The sequence below is a fragment of the Diaphorina citri genome, unplaced genomic scaffold, assembly GCF_000475195.1.
Source record: "Diaphorina citri unplaced genomic scaffold, Diaci psyllid genome assembly version 1.1 scaffold2313, whole genome shotgun sequence".
Classification (NCBI taxonomy): Eukaryota; Metazoa; Arthropoda; class Insecta; order Hemiptera; family Psyllidae; genus Diaphorina; species Diaphorina citri.
The window spans coordinates 25498-41293 of NW_007379737.1; the positions used below are offsets into that span (position 1 = coordinate 25498).

The 15796-nt window shown below is 40.3% G+C and overlaps 1 protein-coding gene and 1 long non-coding RNA gene across 2 annotated transcripts in view; one reads left to right on the forward strand and one right to left on the reverse strand.

Annotated features, from left to right (window-relative positions):
- Positions 1-6873, forward strand: part of LOC103518699 (mediator of RNA polymerase II transcription subunit 24-like) — a 19818-nt gene extending 12945 nt beyond the window's left edge. Inside the window, exons 12-18 of the mRNA XM_026830423.1 lie at positions 917-1212; positions 2843-3004; positions 3416-3481; positions 5112-5238; positions 5542-5874; positions 6010-6434; positions 6707-6873. Coding sequence (XP_026686224.1) covers positions 917-1212; positions 2843-3004; positions 3416-3481; positions 5112-5238; positions 5542-5874; positions 6010-6426 — 1401 coding nt within the window. The 3' untranslated portion in view covers positions 6427-6434; positions 6707-6873. The remainder of the gene's footprint in view (positions 1-916; positions 1213-2842; positions 3005-3415; positions 3482-5111; positions 5239-5541; positions 5875-6009; positions 6435-6706) is intronic.
- LOC103518695 lies at positions 4480-5089 on the reverse strand. The gene is made up of 3 exons (XR_541865.2): positions 5056-5089; positions 4866-4964; positions 4480-4495 (listed from the first exon to the last, which is right to left on the reverse strand). It is a non-coding gene; the product is annotated as an uncharacterized LOC103518695 (long non-coding RNA).
- Positions 6874-15796: the final 8923 nt, after the last annotated feature.

Below are 15796 nucleotides of genomic sequence, written 5' to 3' on the forward strand. Positions count from 1 at the left end.
CCAAAATTATTATCCAAGGGTCTGTATATGGAGCTCTTTAAATAACTACCTATTTTTTACTTTCCTGAAATTTTCATTATTGTGGTCAAATTCTCAAATGTTGAGAATAAAATACCATGCCTCGGTTGGGATTGAACCCATGCCCTCCTGATTACTAGGCGGTCGTTTTGACCACTATATCACCAAGGCATTCATTCACTTTTCACCCCGTTGTGTTGGGCGGGAATCGAAAAAAAGTTTTCTACGTACATGACTACCTCTAATGAGACTAATAATAATAAGGGCGGTATGATTTTTTTTTTTCTTTTTTAGGAAAAAGTCAGCTCCCATGGCGTAGTGGTCACTGCGCTCGCCTTGCACGCGGGAGACCCGGGTTCAATTCCCGGCGGGGTCAAGAAATTTGTCAAAACAGCGGTTTACATCGTTTGGTGAAAGAAAATTTCGGAAAAGTCGTACCATTTTCCAGTAGTACAGGAATTGTACTCCTTATTGAGGGCTCTATGGAGGCAAAAAGTTGGCGAGGTCAAATACCTACTAGGGTATGCGTGGCAATGGATGTAAGTGTGTATTTTGATGTGCAAGTACCCTGCACATAAAGGGTAAGTATTGTGTCTCTTATCGGCCATCTGATGAGAGGTATACTACGGGATGGACATACTACGACACGGTGCTACGAAATAGACCACAAGAGTCCAATGTAGCAATTGTTTCATTGCTGCGAAATAAAAAGGTGATGGAATACCAACCTATCTTTGATTTTATTCATTGAAGAAAATACATTACGTTCCTTCCCATAGGATAAGGAAAGTAAAAAAGTTCTAGTTCTGAGCTACTGGGGCTGTTTCTATTTATTTATCATTTTCCCCTACTAATTTCATCTGTTTCCCTTACTAATATTTTCATGATTTTCCGCCAGGTTGTATTCTCAGAGAACGGTGGTGATTCGTTCTTCGAGAAGTGGGTTCGTGATTGTATGGTGGAAGGTGGAAGGCCCAAACCTTACAAGAAGATGCTAGATGAGAAGGACCAAGCTGGTGTGGATGATCTATTGAGACAATTCAATTCCAGTGATGCCGAGTTCAAGAATTGTCCCAAGTTGAACTGCTATGAGATTTGCTTGAATATACCGGCAGTTATCTATGATGTGTTGGGAGCCTGGGAGACCTCTGTACTGTCTAGTACTGATGTTAAGAGAATACTTGATGCTATGAGGTAAGTCAACACCAACCCAACACAGACCCTTATCAATGCTGTGAACCATTGAGCTCTATTATATATGAACAGATGTACATACATGTTGTTATGGTCCCCTTGATTGTCTGGTACAGCCTTTGCCTCGTTGATGTGCTAAGAGTCCGGCCTTTAATCTGCATTGCTTCCCACATTGACATTACCATCTCACATGTTGAGTCTCCTCTTCATTGATATTGGACTGGGAAAACTGCTGGGATTGGAGAGCTTCCTCAGCACTTGGGTTGATGGATTCCCGTGGCAAGTTCCTGGATATTCTGATTGGACGAAGGATGTCGTTGTCCAATTCAGGATGTTTATGTCTCATATGACCTGTGTATCCTGCTCTTGTGCTGTAGGATATTGAGCAGATTGTACATTCAGAGGTTTTTCTTCTTGTTTCAGCTTCTCTCTGTTCTCGGTGTGATTGAGAGATATGTGAGTTAATATACTGCCGTCCTGATTTCCCTTCACGTTCGAACGTACATAACGGACACTTCCATGAATAATTGTCTTCAACTTAATTTTTATCTCTTCTTCTATCTTGTTTGGCTTTTATTAACCTTTCTTGGCACTTTCTGATGTTGGTGTTCACAACTTTTCGGCATTCGCCTCGATCAGCTGCGACCTGCCTCCACACGTTGACACTGATTTTGTGTTCTCCAAGGTCACTCTTGACTGCATCCGCCCATCTCTTCCTTGGCTTTTTTTGAGGTCTCTTGCCCACTTTGAGCTCTGAACAAGCAACTTGATGTGGAGTTCTGGTTTCATTCATCCGACTCACATGTCCCGCCCACCGCAATCTTCTGATTTTTATCAAGTTTTCAATGGACAGCATCCCAGTTCTAATCAGTACTTCCTCGTTTGGGATCTCTCCAATACATACATGCGTACAGAACATGGGCTAAAAAATCACTTTTTTTTCGAATCAGGGGATCCTAAAACGGATATTTTCACCCATTTCCCCATTTTTAATATTCGGTCATGACTGAAACTTTTGGAACATTCCTTCTGGACTGAGGGTTTTTTTTTTTTTTTTTTTTTTTAAGAGGTTTGACAGAGGGAAGTGTAACTGCTATGGTCTTATCGTCCCGAAATCGAAGAGAGAAGGAAGACAGGATAGGAAAAAGCAAAAAAAATTTTAACATAAAATAAAAAAAAAAAAAAAAAAAAAAAAAAAAAAAAAAAATCAGTAAAACATCAAAACTCTGTTCCGTGTTGATTTATGCCGGGCGTCTCTTCAAACTATTGACGTAGGTTTTTTTTTTTTTAAGAGGTTTGACAGAGGGAACTGTAACTGCTATGGTCTTATCGTCCCGAAATCGAAGAGAGAAGGAAGACAGGATAGGAGAAAGCCAGCCGTTCCGAGAACGAACATTATCCCATCAGGATAAAATACGCCCCGGGCGGGAATCGAACCCGCGGCCTAGCGCTTACAAGGCAGACGCACTACCAACTAAGACTAAGCTAACTAGGCTGGCTGGACTGAGGGTTTTAATACGTATACAGTAGAACCTAATTGGGAATCAATGGACTGGCAATTTTTCCCGTTCATCCAGGTTTCCCAATTAAACAGGTTCGACTGTATAATTCCTTTCAATTTTTATTTCAGATCAAAGATGTGTTGTCTACCAGTATGTGCAGCTGCTTGGCTATGTTCCTACATGCAAGTGATACATCAGGAAGCATTACTCAAACCTATGAACATGGTACAACAATTCCTTACTGCTCTCACTCTGGATGAAACTCCACAGCAAGATTTCTTCAAGGAAAGGTGAGTAGATCTGCCTAAAGAGCCAATATTCTAATTCTAACTAAAGGTGCAGTACAATGTTAAATTCAGTTAGAAAACGTGCCCAGACGGGATTCCGAAGGTGCTTATTGCCGTTTTATTTTGCAGCAACAAAACAACATAAGACTCTTGTAATCTTGTAAAAGTTACATGCCCATCCCGTAAGTAGTAAGTACCTCAGATAGGTGAGGAGAGACCTAAAACTTCCGATTTATGTGCTGGGTCAGTACAAGAGCACCAGCAAGTAACCTGTTGAAATATTTTCAATCGAATTTTTGTCTGTTTGGCAAATATGAGTGCCATCAAAAACGATTTTTTTCTTTTTTTTTTTGTCAACGATGGACATCGAACCCGTGACCTTCATATCTCAACAGTTGTTCTGTTTCTTCCCAGATCCGGGCTCATGGTTCAAATCATACGCAAGATGCAATGCGATGTTTTCCCGCCCGTGAGTCCCAAATAACCTGTTGAAATATTTTCAATCGAATTTTTGTATGTTTGGCAAATATGAGTGCCATCGAAAACGACTTTTTTTTTTGTTAACGATGGACATCGAACCCGTGACCTTCATATCTCAACAGCAGTTGTTCTGTTTCTTCCCAGATCCGGGCTCATGGTTCAAATCATACGCAAGATGCAATGCGATGTTTTCCCGCCCGTGAGTCCCAACCAACCCAACACAGACCCTTATCAATGCTGTGAACCATTGAGCTCTATGTATGAACAGATGTACATACATGTTGTTATGCGTACAGAACATGGGCTAAAAACATCACTCTTTTTCGAATCAGGGGACCCTAAAACCGATATTTTGACCCATTTCCCTATTTTTAATATTTGGTCATGACTGAAATTTTTGGAACATTCCTTCTGGACTGAGGGTTTTTTTTTTTTTTTTTTTTTTAAAGAGGTTTGAGGTCTCTTGCCCACTTTGAGCTCTGAACAAGCAACTTGATGTGGAGTTCTGGTTTCATTCATCCGACTCACATGTCCCGCCCACCGCAATCTTCTGATTTTTATCAAGTTTTCAATGGACAGCATCCCAGTTCTAATCAGTACTTCCTCGTTTGGGATCTCTCCAATACATACATGCGTACAGAACATGGGCTAAAAAATCACTTTTTTTTCGAATCAGGGGATCCTAAAACGGATATTTTCACCCATTTCCCCATTTTTAATATTCGGTCATGACTGAAACTTTTGGAACATTCCTTCTGGACTGAGGGTTTTTTTTTTTTTTTTTTTTTTTTAAGGGTTTGACAGGTCTTCAACTTAATTTTTATCTCTTCTTCTATCTTGTTTGGCTTTTATTAACCTTTCTTGGCACTTTCTGATGTTGGTGTTCACAACTTTTCGGCATTCGCCTCGATCAGCTGCGACCTGCCTCCACACGTTGACACTGATTTTGTGTTCTCCAAGGTCACTCTTGACTGCATCCGCCCATCTCTTCCTTGGCTTGTTCTTGAACTGCCTCTGTGAAGAAACGAGAGAAAAAGATGTGAGAAAGTTGGCTTCTAGCACAGCTAGGTACCTACTTGAAAATCGAAATGGGGTAATAATAATCAGTAATGTCAGCTTGGTTGTTGGAGGATAACGCGCCTGCCTTATGAGAACTATGTCGGGTTAGATTTCCGCCAGAGGCGAATTTTTATTTCAAACAGATAGGGTTCGTTCTCGGAACGACTGGCTTTCTCCTATCCTGTCGTCCTCCGTCCCTCTTCGATGTCGGGGAGATAAGAACTCCTTTATTATTTCAGTTCCCTCTAGTATGAATCTGAATCCTCTTTGAAGAGAGAGAAAGAGAGAAATTATTTAGCAATTATCGACTGATTTAGTTTGTTACCTGAGTTACGTGAGGCCAATAGTGGAGCACCCTCAAATTTGTCACTAGTCCAGAGTTGAGCAGTTTTGTGAAATGATCATAGGCAACTTCTTGAGAACACTGTGGAGCAGAAGACATAAATTTACCAGCCCAGTCACAACACTATAGTCTTCATCACCAATAACTTCCAGGTCTTCACTTAGATACTAACCGTGATCTTGTTGATGAAACAGTTCTTATAGATGATTTCCCGCCCGTGAGTCCCAAGACCAAAGTCCTCACCCTATCTCACTGCATTGTATCCAAGGGGAGTATTAGCGATCAACTACACTCAGTGTGGGAGAGTTGTATCGCTAAAGGCTGGCTCACCATACAAGCTGCTCATACATTCCAGGTAGGTATTTTGTACTTTACTTCTTTTTTCACAAGGTTTGATAGAGAGAACTGTAACTGCTAAAGTCTTATCGTCCTGAAAGCGAAGAGAGAAGAAGGATAGGCTAGGAGAAGGCAGAATGTTTGGAGAACGAACCTTATCCGTTTAGGAAGTTCGCCCCGGGCGGGAATCGAACCCGAAATCTAGCGCTTACAAGGCAGACGCGCTACCCTTCATTCTAACGAGCTGGCTTATTTCCTTTCTTTTTAATGGGCTTTATGGCTATTAATTCTGTCTAACGTTGTCATTTGTTTTGTATTCCAGAGTATGATTAACACGTGCGGTGCCGAGTGGCTGGTCACCAATCTGATCAAGGAAATGCTCAAGCTTCTATTCGAACTCGAGTTGAACATTGCAGTCAACCTGGTGTTCTCCATCTTTCATCTGGACATAGAGAAGTGTACTCTCCTTCTCCTGGAACATCTCCCTCAATATCTACACAACAAGTTCCTCTGTGGGGAACTCATGGAACCACAGTCCTCTGCCTTAGCACGTCTCACTACCTATTGTATATATGCAGCAGCACAAGTACAACCTACCACCAACAGGAAGAAGAAGAAAGAGGAGTTTGATGATTTTGACGAACCGGCTGCCAAGATATTGAGACTTGCTCAAGGCGGCGTAGGGGAGATGAGTGAAGGGGAAGGGATGTTTACACCAAACACACCTATTCGTCCCCTACAGAAGAAGAAGAAAGAGGAGTTTGATGATTTTGACGAACCGGCTGCTAAGATATTGAGACTTGCTCAAGGCGGCGTAGGGGAGATGAGTGAAGGGGAAGGGATGTTTACACCAAACACACCTATTCGTCCCCTACAAGAGCCGCTCCTCTCGACAGTCAAATCCCTCTTCTCCTACTTACTCATCATAACAGAACGCCCTAGCGCTATCTGTCAGCAGACACATTTCGTTCTCCGCTTCTTAGAATACCTCGTGTCGTGTGGTCAGGATGTGGCACCCCCTGTACTACAACATGTACCGTCGCCACTGGTACCTAACTTGATCAGAGCCCTACCAGAGTCCATAGCGCCGAGTCTGATATTGAAACTATATGATTTGAACACGCTTGGCGGGAGAAGGGATACGTCACGTGATTTGTGTTTGTTGAGGAATATGCAGATTAAGACACTCAGTCATAGCTTGGGGTAAGACTTCATTCCGTAGCGCCGAGTCTGATATTGAGACTATATGATTTGAACACGCTAGGCGGGAGAAGGGATACGTCACGTGATTTGTGTTTGTTGAGGAATATGCAGATTAAGACACTCAGTCATAGCTTGGGGTAAGACTTCAGGAATACCTAAACCTTTTCTAGGGTCAATGGAAGAATTCGAACCAAGCTCATTCCCAGTAGTAACTCGAGACAAGTTAGAAGGGGCTCTTGGGCGTTCAAGTGTGTTTTGTTTTTGTGTGACAAAGATTTTTTTCTGCACACCTAAACCTTTTCTAGGGTTAATGGAAGAATTCGAACCAAGCCCGTTCCCAGTAGTAACTCGAGACAAGTTAGAAGGGGCTCTTGGGCGTTCAAGTGTGTTTTGTTTTTGTGTGACAAAGATTTTTTTCTGCATACCCGATTGGTAATACGTTTAATCAAAATTATGATTCTTTGAATAATTTATGAACCAGAGGGTCTTCTGATTCGATTCCAATATTCAGGAGTTTTTTTATTATTACATGAATGGGGCTCAACCACTTTTTTTTTTCTTCGCTGATAAAGGAAGTTCGAAACACGCTGATTTCAATAGAAATGCTTAAAATTTCATAATATTCAGGAGTTTTTTTATTATTACATGAATTATTTAAAATGTGTATATTATTTACATGATTTCGTAACTAAGAAAAAATATTTATTAAACATTTTATACATACTATTTAAAATATTTCGTACAATCTAATTGAATTTGTTCTAAATCACCAAACATTTTATTATCTAGTTACATAGAATGATAGTCCTGTTATGTTAGTTCTTGTGTTAATCAGTCTGAATATTGAGCATGTTAAATTTACATGGAATGAAAGTCTTGCTGTTCATGTCTACTGGCAGCATCATCTTCATGTGTAGAACTCCACATTGCATCATACCCTCGGGGCAGGGGCCACACCTCATCTGAAATCAGTCAAGAAAACGTTGAAAATTATTCGGTCCTTTTCTGTCCGAAATTAAACCTTATTCTCGTTTCACACCCGAACGGACTGAAAATGAATCGATATCGAACTGAACTGAATGAAAACGCCGATAAAACCTTAGCAGTTAGAGTTTCCTCTATCAAACCTTTTGGGGTTGAAAATGAAACTTGAAAATAACTTTCTTTGCCAGCCTAGTTAGCTTAGTTGGTAGTGCGTCTGCCTTGTAAGCGCTAGGCCGCGGGTTCGATTCCCGCCCGGGGCGGATTTTATCCTGATGAGGTAATGTTCGTTCTCGGAACGGCTGGCTATCTCCCATCCTGTCTTCCTTCTCTCTTCGATTTCGGGACGATAAGACCATAGCAGTTACAGTTCACTCTGTCAAACCTCTTTAAAAAAAAGTGCGTGTGTGTGTGTGTGTGTGTGTGTGTGTGTGTGGGGAATTCCCTTGGGAAATTATGACGAAAGAATTCTTTTAAAAAAGGGACCCTCCCCTAAATTATTTACCTTTTCCCGTGTTCAGACGGGGTCGGCGTTTTTCAGCAGCCTTTCAATCAGCCCAAGGTGATTGCTTTGCGCTAACATTTGATTTTGGCTACAAAATTTTACGATGCCCTTCGCACTCAACCTTTGCAATTTCATTAGCAAGGGAAATTTCAGGCTGGTATCCTGCCAGTCAAAAAAGGGGAAAAAAACTACCTAATTTACCTTGGATTTAATCTCGAGATATGAAGTCAGCTTGTTAAACTGAGTGAATGTGTCCAGTACAGTAGCAGTGGTATCTCGTATATCGGCATTATCCTCTTCCTCAGCCATCAGTGGAGTCACATACACCATGTACCATTTCTTGAACTGCCTCTGTGAAGAAACGAGAGAAAAAGATGTGAGAAAGTTGGCTTCTAGTACAGATAGGTACCTACTTGAAAATCGAAATGGGGTAATAATAATCAGTAATGTCAGCTTGGTTGTTGGAGGGTAACGTGCCTGCCTTATGAGAACTATGTCGGGTTAGATTTCCGCCAGAGGCGAATTTTATTTCAAACAGATAGGGTTCGTTCTCGGAACGACTGGCTTTCTCCTATCCTGTCGTCTTCCGTCTCTCTTCGATGTCGGGGCGATAAGAACTCCTTTTTATTATTTCAGTTCCCTCTAGTATGAATCTGAATCCTCTTTGAAGAGAGAGAAAGAGAGAAATTATTTAGCAATTATCGACTGATTTAGTTTGTTACCTGAGTTACGTGAGGCCAATAGTGGAGCACCCTCAAATTTGTCACTAGTCCAGAGTTGAGCAGTTTTGTGAAATGATCATAGGCAACTTCTTGAGAACACTGTGGAGCAGAAGACATAAATTTACCAGCCCAGTCACAACACTATAGTCTTCATCACCAATAACTTCCAGGTCTTCACTTAGATACTAACCGTGATCTTGTTGATGAAACAGTGCAGGTAACTTCAATAAAGACCTCTCAACTTTTTACTTTATTTGTGGGCTAGGCTGGATTTAATCTTACCTACTCATATATAATACAATTTATTACCTACTGGTTTCTTTGTCTTCTATCTTCTTGCTCTTAAAAAAAAAGACTATCATCGTTTTGAGTCCACAAATTGACCTTTTTTTTCCTTTACTCACTGCAACTTTTTTTCGAGAATTTTGAATCCGCGGGGTTTCACACACTTATCGACCCATGGCCAAAACGGGTGGATCAATTTACATGAAGTTTGTACCTTTTGTAAGTGAGATAGTAGTCTTGCCTTTTATTAAGTAAACGTATTTTTCAAAACTCGCAGTGGTGCCCAAATTAGGGACGAAAGCGAATAAAAGTATAATATGGTGTCAAAATAGTATGCCTGACCATTACATTATTACATTGAAATGGGGGTCTTTTCTGGTGAAATTCCCGTGTGCGGAGTCCAGTATGTAGGACTATTGCACCCCAAATGCCTGACCATACTATTTTGGCACCATATTATACGGTACAGTACGGTACGTTACGGTCAGATAAGGTATGGTACGATACGGCACGGTACGGTTAGGGTCAGTCAAGTACGGTACGATATGGTACGGTCAGGTACAGTCAAGTACGGTCAGATACGGTACGTTACGGTCAGGTCCTGTACTATATGGTACGATCTAAACAGATACCTAGGTAAGGTTAATTTTTGGAATGGCTGGCTTTCTCCCATGTTGTGCTTCTTCTTTCTTCGATTTCGGGACGATAAAGCTGTGTCCACACATAGTCGACGTCGTCCATTGACGAGGCGAAGAGGTGAATCTGTTGTCGAGGCAGTGTGGACGGTTTCAGTTGTCATTGATCGACGGCGTCGACTATGTGTAGACACAGCTTAACACTTACAGTTCAATTTATCAAACCTCTTTTTTTCAGTAGATATAGATATTTGATAGTTATTGACTAGTGGTTAGTGCTTACCCTCTGAGCTTTGGCCATATTCTTCTTAATAATATCATACACAGATAGAGTTAGATGGTCTGGTTTGCTATGAGTGTCTTTAGGTTCCACATCCTCCAAACTGTTTACAGGCGACACTTTCTTCTTACTCATTGCAACGAATACCAACTACCAACTAGGTATACTTTTATTAAAATCCTGAAACACAAAACATAGGTATGTAGGTACCTACCCCTAGTTAATAGAGTAAAAGAGATGCGAAATAACTCGAAATTAAAATTCTAGAAGCTGAAAACACTGAAATGAAGGCAAAACACAAACCTCGCACCGTTGCAGCTTTGCTATTTGCTATGGAGTTCATAAATATTTTGTGATTTCCTTGGTAACGAATATTGTTGACTTGTGCCCATACCTACTAAGTTTGGGAAAAGATCGCCACCTAGAACACCTTTTTAGCCAGCCTAGTTAGATTATTTTGGAGGGTAGAGCGTCTACCTTGTAAGCGCTAGGCCGCGGGTTCGATTCCCGCCCGGAGCGGATTTTATCCTAAAGAGATAAGATTCATTCTCAGAACGACTGGCATTCTATTATATCTTGTCTTTCTCCGCTTTCAGGACGATAAGACCTTAGCAGTTACAGTTCTCTCTATCAAACCTCTTGAAAAAAAGAAAAAAAAATACCTAACAAGCTGGGCCCGTCCCTCCGGGAATTATTTAGCCCGTAGTTTATTCGATCAGTACCTACCTAATTTGTTTAATATTCAGTTTATTATTATTCTTGATTTGATTTTTCGATTTTACTTTCATGTAATGATTTAAAATCAAGACTAGAGCCCGTTCTCCCTTTATTCTCAATATAAGGTCTAAGTCACCCATCCATTTATTGGCCTTGCTCGGCGTAGGTTAACATAGGTGACGCTAAAACCGGTCTTAAATGATCGACTGAAGTGTTTAAGTATAATCGACTACTCACTCGAATTTTTGCAATTCGCGGTTTTCGCGGAATTCGCGAAAAACGCGAATCACAAAAGTGCTTATAAAGTACAAGTGTCCTACCCCTTAGTTAATAGAGTAAAAGAGATGCGAAATAACTCGAAATTAAATGAAGGCAAAACACAAACCTCGCACCGTTGCAGCTTTGCTATAGTTGCTAGGTAGGAGTTCATAAACATTTTGTGAGTTCCTTGGTAACGAATATTGTTGACTTGTGCCCATACTAAGTTTGGGAAAAGATCGCCACCTAGAACACCTTTTTAGCCAGCCTAGTTAGATTATTTTGGAGGGTAGAGCTTCTACCTTGTAAGCGCTAGGCCGCGGGTTCGATTCCCGCCCGGAGCGGATTTTATCCTAAAGAGATAAGATTCATTCTCAGAACGACTGGCATTCTACTATATCGTGTCTTTCTCCGCTTTCAGGACGATAAGACCTTAGCAGTTACAGTTCTCTCTATCAAACCTCTTGAAATAAACCTGTAGTACGTACGTACGTACGTACGTAACGTTACGTACGTACGTAACGTACAGACCATGGGCTAAAAACCACTTTTTTGGAATCAGGGGACCCCAAAACGGATATTTCCACCCATTTCCCGATTTTGAAAATTTGGACCGATTGCAATACTTTCATTACTAGTATAGCTCCGCTATACTGTAGTAATAGAAAGTAAAAAATCGACCGATTGCAATACTTTCTCATTACCTTGTATAGGTTCCCTATACGTAAGGGTAATAGAAAGTAAAAAAATACCTAAAAAAGACTAAAGTAAAATCGTCGTGTTGAAAACTTACAACTCACTCTGTTGGATTACGAGGACCTTGTCCACCGTCGTTTAGAGAGCATTTAATAAATGGTTTAGGTACCTACCTACCTATCCTCTAAACTCCGGCCCAGTTAGCTTTACCCTTTACCTTGCTTCTGATGTGGTAGAAACAGTGGTAAATTGGAATGAGATTTAAATTAATTTACTTTAATTGTAATGATTAGAATTCTGATCATATGCAGAATTCTACAAAGATTAGAATTGAACAGGTTTATTAAAAAAGGTTCTTTCGAATCCAAGGACGAAAATCAAAGTCTCACTAAAGTTTGAAGAGGTTTGATGTATAAGGAACTGAAAAAAATGGAGGTCTTTTCGTCTTGAAATCAAAGAGAGAACGAAGACAGGATAGGAGAAAGGTAGCCGTTCCGGAAACGAAATTTATCTGTTTAGGATAAAGTCCACCCCGGGCGGAAATCGAACCCGCGAACTAGCGCTTACAAGGTAGACGCGCTACCCTCCAAGATAACTAGACTAGTAGAAAACAGATTTGAAGTTTTTGATTTCCTCTGAAAAGTAGATACGTTCCTATTGTGAAGATTTTTACAAAAACTCGTGTTATCTTGACGTTTTCTGGAGATATCAGCAGGATTCTTTCTGGAACTGATTTTCAACAACATTCCGCATTAGAAAATCCGTTTTACCTAAAAAAAAAGGGCGTAAGCAGGATTCAGCCCTTCTCTCATAGAATTCTTCAACTCTTATTAGAGACGCTCTACGGTTTTGTTCAGAATTTGAATTTCAAATTCTCAATTCGTCATTGAACAAAACAGACTGGAGTATGATGGTATCTCGTGCCAGGACTTGGCTCAGGGTTGAACTTAGTGTTGTGTGAGGAAGTGCGAATTCTAAGTTAGTGGATTTAGTGCTATTTAGTTTTAGTTCCAAGTTTCTCGGCCTGTGAAGTTAGCTTTTTCCCGTTTTGTTTCCCTAAATCAAAATTTTCTAAATCGACAGGTAACTTCAATAACGACCTCTCAACTTTTTACTTTATTTGCGGGCTAGGCTGGATTTAATCCTACCTACTCATATAATACAATTTATTACCTACTGATTTCTTTGTCTTCTATCTTCTTGCTCTTAAAAAAAAAAGACTATCATCGTTTTCCGTCCACAAATTGACCTTTTTTCTTTACTCACTGCAACTTTTTTTCGAGAATTTTGAATCCGCGGTGTTTCACACACTTATCGACCCATGGCCAAAACGGGTGGGTCAATTTACGAGTACATGAAGTTTGTAACTTTTGTAAGTAAGATAGTTGTCTTGCCTTTTATTAAGTAAACGTATCCTAAGAACGGATTTTTCAAAACTCGCAGTGGTGCCCAAATTAGGGACGAAAACGAAATAAAGTATAATATGGTGCCAAAATAGTATGGTCAGGTAAAACGGTACAGTACGGTACATTATGGTCAGGTAAGGTATGGTACGATACGGTACGATACCGCACGGTACGGTTAGGGTCAGTCAAGTACGGTCAGGTACAGTTAAGTACGGTACGATATGGTACGGTCAGGTACAGTCAAGTACGGTCAGATACGGTACGTTACGGTCAGGTTCTTCATCACCAATAACTTCCAGGTCTTCACTTAGATACTAACCGTGATCTTGTTGATGAAACAGTTCTTATAGATGAACAACAGTCCAGTCACAGCACTATAGTCTTCATCACCAATAACTTCCAGGTCTTCACTTAGATACTAACCGTGATCTTGTTGATGAAACAGTTCTTATAGATGAACAACAGTCCAGTCACAGCACTATAGTCTTCATCACCAATAACTTCCAGGTCTTCACTTAGATACTAACCGTGATCTTGTTGATGAAACAGTTCTTATAGATGAGCAACAGTCCAGTCACCACACTATAGTCTTCATCACCAATAACTTCCAGGTCTTCACTTAGATACTAACCGTGATCTTGTTGATGAAACAGTTCTTATAGATGAACAACAGTCCAGTCACAGCACTATAGTCTTCATCACCAATAACTTCCAGGTCTTCACTTAGATACTAACCGTGATCTTGTTGATGAAACAGTTCTTATAGATGAACAACAGTCCAGTCACAGCACTATAGTCTTCATCACCAATAACTTCCAGGTCTTCACTTAGATACTAACCGTGATCTTGTTGATGAAACAGTTCTTATAGATGAACAACAGTCCAGTCACAGCACTATAGTCTTCATCACCAATAACTTCCAGGTCTTCACTTAGATACTAACCGTGATCTTGTTGATGAAACAGTTCTTATAGATGAGCAACAGTCCAGTCACCACACTATAGTCTTCATCACCAATAACTTCCAGGTCTTCACTTAGATACTAACCGTGATCTTGTTGATGAAACAGTTCTTATAGATGAACAACAGCCCAGTCACAGCACTATAGTCTTCATCACCAATAACTTCCAGGTCTTCACTTAGATACTAACCGTGATCTTGTTGATGAAACAGTTCTTATAGATGAACAACAGCCCAGTCACAGCACTATAGTCTTCATCACCAATAACTTCCAGGTCTTCACTTAGATACTAACCGTGATTTTGTTGATGAAACAATTCTTATAGATGAGCAACTGTCCAGTCACAGCACTATAGTCTTCATCACCAATAACTTCCAGGTCCTCACTTAGATACTAACCGTGATCTTGTTGATGAAACAGTTCTTATAGATGAGCAACAGTCCAGTCACCACACTATAGTCTTCATCACCAATAACTTCCAGGTCTTCACTTAGATACTAACCGTGATTTTGTTGATGAAACAGTTCTTATAGATGAGCAACAGCCCAGTCACAACACTATAGTCTTCATCACCAATAACTTCCAGGTCTTCACTTAGATACTAACCGTGATTTTGTTGATGAAACAATTCTTATAGATGAGCAACTGCCCAGTCACAACACTATGGCCTTCATCACCTATAACTTCCAGGTCCTCACTTAGATACTAACCGTGATCTTGTTGATGAAACAGTTCTTATAGATGAGCAACAGCCCAGTCACAACACTATAGTCTTCATCACCAATAACTTCCAGGTCTTCACTTAATCACCTATGTCTATGCTACGTATTGTTGTTTGTTACGCTACGCTTTGTAAGTCCTAGGTCGCAAGTTCGATTCCCGCCCGGGGCGAACGTTAACCTATACAGATAAGGTCCGTTCTCGGAACGGCTCACTTTCTTCCATCCTGTCCTCTTTCTCTCTTCGATTTCGGGATAATAAGACCTCCTTAGTTACAGTTCAAAGAAGTGTTTAACCTCATATTATGTAGACTTGTAGAGTCGTGAATGTCGTGATAATTCTGAATACCTAGAGCTTTTGTCTGATTCTCTTAGTTGTTAGCTGTTAGATGAAAGTTGATTATAAATGAATTGACAATGGAAATTCTCTATCTTATAGGTAACTATAACCTTTCACCCTTTTGCTACTGGAGGACAAGGACATATAAATGTACATACGTCTATAGAGTATAGATGCATATAGCCATATAGTACCTGTACCTGGTAGATATCTAGGTATACATACCTACAAAGACGTAGATACATTATACGTAAGTACCTACCTACTTACCCCCAACTCAACCAACAATACTTCTGTAATATCCGAGGACGAGTGGGTATCACAATAGACTTACACACCTGAGGTTCTGGGTTCGATTCCCGATTCAATTTTTGCGGAGCTTCACTATATATCACGGAGAGAAAAATTAGTCCTAACACTCTGTAAATGCAAACAGGAAAGAATATGACCTATTGGTAAAGAAAAACTTTACTAATTTAAGATTAACTTGTAGATTGTCATGTGTCCCAATGATTCGGTGAAACTACCAATATACATCATTTGAAACAAGAATGTGTCCTGAGAAACAAAATGAGATGATCCAGCAGTAGGTTACCACTACTCATAGGTCAAATAGGTCGCGGGTTCGATTCCTGTCCGGGGTGGACTTTTTTTTTCTTAAAAAAAAAGATGAGTGTTCCACCGCCGTTTTTATTTCGTATAGTGGCCTGTGTCGTAGCATGCCCATCCCGTAGTATGCCTCTCATCAGATGGGCGAGAAGAGACACAATACTTCCCATTTAGGTGCTCGGGTATTCACCCAATTTGTAGAGAAAGAGTACTAATTTATCAAGCCCCTTATTTATAGTTTACAATCATCTTGACTAATT